At 36.1% G+C, this 5,534-nt stretch overlaps 1 protein-coding gene across 8 annotated transcripts; it reads right to left on the bottom strand.

Annotated features, from left to right (window-relative positions):
* Positions 1-219: 219 nt before the first annotated feature.
* On the bottom strand, positions 220-5,040 carry LOC113638545. 8 transcript variants are annotated; one of them, XR_007139039.1, is made up of 6 exons: positions 4,475-4,677; positions 2,507-2,829; positions 2,124-2,305; positions 1,964-2,028; positions 1,577-1,708; positions 220-552 (listed from the first exon to the last, which is right to left on the bottom strand). XR_007139039.1 is itself a non-coding variant. In XM_027139832.2 (4 exons), exons 2-4 carry the CDS (start codon positions 2,018-2,020, stop codon positions 412-414), a joined length of 330 nt encoding a protein of 109 aa, XP_026995633.1. In that variant the 5' UTR covers positions 2,021-2,028; positions 2,124-2,305; the 3' UTR covers positions 220-411. The 8 variants fall into 8 exon arrangements, 1 of the variants encoding a protein (XP_026995633.1); XR_007139040.1 differs by having other exon boundaries at positions 2,540-2,829; XR_007139044.1 differs by lacking the exon at positions 4,475-4,677 and adding an exon at positions 5,018-5,040 and having other exon boundaries at positions 2,124-2,829.
* Positions 5,041-5,534: the final 494 nt, after the last annotated feature.

The raw sequence follows: 5,534 nt of genomic DNA, 5'->3' as shown, positions 1-5,534 counted from the left end.
TTTTTCTGTATATTAAATAACATTTTTTTTAACTTATTAAGCTTAAACCCTGTCACATACTAGGTCCTAGGTAATAAATAGTTACATAATGTTAGCATAATGTTAGCTATATAAAGTAAAAATTAATAAAGAAATTTATTTAATAAATTAAGTAAAAGACATTGTGGAAATATGATTCAATATGAATCAGCGCATTATATAAATAAGTAACATTAGAAATCCATTTTTTTCCCCAGTTTATTAATGTAGGTGCACATGTAGCAATTATATTATAAAGCCTAAAGAAATTAAGTGTTTCACATTTTAAGTAGGAATAATACTTAACATAAAATCATATACATTTAGCAAAATCATGTAAAAATTTCAGATGTAATGTACAAGGCAGGGTGAGGACAGAAGGCATCTGTGCATTCAGAGGAGAGGTGAAGAGTCTAAAGCCTGCACTCTAGAGGCAAACAGAAGCACATTCTTTTCCACCTCTGCGTTCAGCTCTCGCTCCGAGGCTCTAGGGTTCCTCCGTACGTAATCCGCCACGCTCTGAATGCATTCATTCTGTCAAGACAATCAAGAGTCAACATCGTTCCATATCTGATCTCAGAGAAGTTAGTATGGAGTATGCTATATACAGTATACAAAGCACATCATTACCAAAAATGGATGGAACATATCCATTGGGAGAGTTTAACATTTGCTTATTTATAAAACCTGGATTTCTTAATGAGGGTTAGTGTCAGCATCTTTGTGCCCTTTTCTCTATCGGCTTTTCTTATGGCTCTACTCAATCAAGCAATGACAAAAACATATTGAATGAGAATACATACAGGTGTACTTTTTTTTTTTTTTTACATACAATTACATTAAATAAAATTAGTACCAATCTAATATTCACTGACACACCAAACACTTTTGAACACCAGACACAAATTGTGCACCTTGTCTATGCTTAGTGAGTCTAAGCATAGACAAGGTGCACAATTTGTGTATGTCAGTATGGATTATTAGCCAAATATTCAGAGCTGTTCTCTCAGTATTGTATTGCTAAAAACAGCATTGCTGCATCAATACACAATAATAATTATTACATAATAATTATTAATACATAATTATTACACAATACTCATCTTAATCAGGTGGTACTGAGGGTAGCAGTGCCTTCTCACACATTGATCCACAATTTATTCATAAATTATGATCATCACCTGTATGGAGTTTCACATTTTCTCTCTGGGTTTCTCCCACCACCAAAAACATGCAAGAATGAAAGTGTGTGTTTGTGGTTCTATTTCTATTCCTACACCCTATTCAGTGTTCCCTGGACAGACTGCACTGTCCAGGATTAAGCACTTGTAGGAGATGTATGTATTAACTGTGGGATGTAGTAGCTCAGTAGTTAACTTTTTGGACTACTGCTCGGAAGGTCATGGGTTTGAGTCCCAGATCCACCAAGTTGCCACTGCTGGGCCCCTGAGCAAGCTCAGTTGCTCAGTTGTAAGTCATTCTGGATAGGTGTGTCTGATATATGCCATAAATGTAAATGTTAACTGCAATAATAATGTGATTGACAAAAACACCTCACCCTGTAAGCGTCCACTTTTCCTTGACCTGATAATCTATTAAGGACTTCTCGAGCCACCTGCATGCCAGTGACAGCTGTGAGGAACTGTTTACACTCCACACGGTCACTGTTCAGCCAGCCAAGCAGAGCCAACTGAATGTAACACACAGATGTACAGTCAGAAAGCCGGTATTATCACAAAGGTTACATCATTATTATTACAGAATCTTATAATAGCAATGCACAGAGATATTAACACAAGGTTAACTATAAATAACATGCATAGCATTCATTTTGTACTTTTAATATAACATAAATGCTCGTTTGAATAAAAGATAAGTAAGTATTTCTGCAGGCCTGAAAGAAAGAAGCAGATGATAATGAACAAGACAGATGATCGACTTTAACCTGCTGCATTAACTGCGCGTCTGTCATCTCACTGCTGATCTTTCTCGACTCCGCCATTTTTCTGCCTGCGTTGACACAAAGTAAAATTCCTTATAGTAAAATTGTAATAATTAATCATAGAACGCTTTACTCTTTGTTATAACGTTTGCGTTTTACTCACCCCCTTCTTCACTTCCTGTTTACACGGACTGCTTTCTGTTGCTGAGTTTTAATGGCGTGTCACGCACCAGCGCCCCCTACTGGCTCAGCTCTTTCAGTGCATTAAAACACTTCTGTCGATTTGTTGACACTCGTATTTAATGTGGGTAATACATAAGGGATTTAGCAGGTTTAACGTAGTTCCTTTACAAAGGATATAAAAAAAAAAACAAGTCAATGAATGGGTCTATAATTACCAACACCACATACACCCTGTAACCAATGGGCTGCAGAAAGTGTGCAATTTATACAACAAGAAGAGCTGATAAACTTTATATAAATATAGCCATCAACACAATTGCTTAACGTTGTTTTTATTATAAGATTGATCAGTGTTACTGACACCTCAAGAAACCCTGTCTGTCCATAAATATATACATATTAAAGTCAGCTGTCCTCCTTGGTCTTGCTGAAGAAACCCAGTTGTTTGGTATTCACATCTCGAAGTTGCTCCAACTGTCTCTGGGCTCGTCGACACAAATAATCAATATGCATCACATCTGTCTTTTGGATGGCGGCATTTGTGCGAAATTCTTCCCGTATTCTGGGTAAAAACCCAGGTTTGTCCCGTCCAGCACGCAGGAACTCTCTGTAGAGAGATAACACTTGTTTCTGAAGTTTACTGTGACGCACCATAGTGGAGATGGAGGGATTAGAAACAGAGAAACCTATAATAAACAGAAATGAGGGAGTTACAATATTATTATCATTTTTATATTTTAATATCAAACTTTCATATGTTTTTTCCCACAATGAAGACTAATATTTACACATACTTTATTTGACTAAAAATGATGCTGTGGTATACAATATGAATAGTGTAATAGGTGACTGTTGAACTGTTGACTGTGCTGTTGAAGGCAAATAATCATCAACAATCTTTGTTTCTGGAGTTTTAAGTTTTTAGAGTGTACAGGGCCCTAATTTCACCAAAAGAACCCTTAAGGTTTTCTAGAGAAACATTTTTTTGACAGATAGCTTTTAAAAAATATAGAAGACTTAAAGAATATTTGGTTGTCCCATGTAAAATTGTGTAAAAGTTCATTTTAAATATTTAGATACATTTGTAATTGTCTTATTCATAATTGAACAATGTTCAATTATGAATAATACTATAACAAATATATCTATCATGACTGATAAAGAAAATTAAGAGATGTGTGAGTCATAAAGGAGTAACACACTTTGGCCCATGCTAAAAATCGGAAAATAACGTCTGAAAATGATCAGGTGCTATCAAAGTTACTGTTACTACCCCAAACATGGTATACAGAGACACTTTCCCAATTTATATGATTTTTTTCAAGACATGTCACATTTTTCAGCAATGATTAGTTACATTTGACGTTTCAAAAAATTTTCGTTCCTCCTCAGTCATTACAGCATCTTTAAATAGTTGTTCCCTGTACTGAGCACAACACACACGCACATTAACTGCACAGACCTACACCAAATACACACTCTTCCATTACACATCCATCAAAAACTGTTTACACACTGTTTTTGCTCTTTGCACATGCTGTCTCACATTTCAGTTGATTGCTGTTTTGCACAATACTTTACAATACCTCATGTAACTGCTGCTATTATACTGTGTTCATTCCAGTATTTTTCTGCACACATAATATTGATTGAACATACAGTATTTACACACCGGTCAGTGCTGTTTTTGTTTATTGTCTTTTTACTGTCTTTTATGTGATGTCTTGTATCTTTTGTTTGCACTGTCTTTTGTCCTGCACTGTCTTTCTGTCTTTTGTCCTGCACTGTCCTTCTGTCTTTTGTCCTGCACTGTCCTTCTGTCTTTTGTCCTGCACTGTCTTTCTGTCTTGTCCTGCACTGTTTACACCAGGTTGCACAGATGCATTTATGTATCTAGGACTAACTTACTAAGTCCTTATACTGTAGCTCTGTCTATTTTCTAAGTAGCACCATGATCCTGCAGAAACGTCTCATTTCACTGTGTACTGCAACAGCTATATATGGATGAAATGACAATAAAAGCTTCTTGGCTGCTGTGAAGTGTTAACGTTCTCCTTACAAAACTTCACAATATCAACAACTACGTACATTTTTATATTTTTGTGTGTAGTTGCTTCATAACGTATAGAGCTGCATCATATAAACCTGTGATACAGACACATTATTGTCAAAGGTGCTGTTAAAGAAAAGTAATCAACACAATCTGACCAATCAGAACCCAGAATTCAACAGCGCTGTCAGAGTCGCTTATAAATATCTTATATTTTAAATACTGGTCTGCGTTCAGTCTTAAAGGTCAATGTAAAATGTTGTCATACTGTAGCAACTTACTGACACTAAGCAACATGACAAAATGTAATGTGAACTTAAGTAAGATTCACACTCTAAAGAGATACTTCACCGGTTTTGTCAGTGAGGTGTCAGTAGATGATTCGCAGAAATGATATTTCTCATGTTTATTTTACTCTCCGCTCTACAGTATTTAAATACTCTGCTAGCTAATGTTTAGACTAGCTGCATGACGAAAATTCATACATGACCTTATTTATTTTGCTCGCCGCTATGATGTGTAAATTTGATCACATTTCTGTCTAACAGCGCCCCCTGTTGCTTTGGATGGATCTACACTGTAACAACTGCGGTGTTTTTACATAGTTTATCATTTTAGAAAACAATACTCAGGCCTGTCCTGAAAAGGGAGCTAACTGCAAATATCCTTTCCGTGTCACAGTAAAATTAGCCTCAACTGGACTCAGTTTTCTGTTCCAAACAAAATATATAAAAAATATTTAAAAAAAAAAAAAAAAAAAAAACTTGTTCAGTGTCTTTTTTTTTTTACCATTTCCCATCACACACTGTGGCCAACAAACATACCTGCAGCACACGTCACTTTCCACAACACACCTGACTGCAATCACCTGTTCTCAATCTCACACACACACACACACACACACACACACACACACACACACACACACACACACACGTGTATGTATATACACATATACAGTAGGCAAAGGAAAAAACATTGGCTTTTCAGAAAATAGGAGAGCAACTTAGAGAAAGAGAATCTCAGGAGAATATTCTCACCTATGGATCCTTCCAGTACTAACAGAAAACACTGTTAACCATCTATGCTCGTGTCTTTCATCACTGCTCCCAAGTTTTCCAGTGTTGTCCATGTGCACCTGCTCACTAAAAATATACCTACAACTCATGCAACTCAATTTATGCAGGATGATTTTTACTCGCTAAAGTTCGGTGCCCAGCTGTTGTTCTTGGGTTTGGTGGTGAATCTGTGTTTCTTGTTTCTGAGGTGTGAACAGTTTAAACAGTTTCATTACAGAGGTTTGATTTTTAAAGTTAAGAATGAACATGATTTGAAAGCTAC

The sequence above is a fragment of the Tachysurus fulvidraco genome, chromosome 21 (assembly GCF_022655615.1).
Source record: "Tachysurus fulvidraco isolate hzauxx_2018 chromosome 21, HZAU_PFXX_2.0, whole genome shotgun sequence".
Lineage (NCBI taxonomy): Eukaryota > Metazoa > Chordata > Actinopteri > Siluriformes > Bagridae > Tachysurus > Tachysurus fulvidraco.
This window is presented reverse-complemented; position numbering and strand designations above follow the sequence as displayed.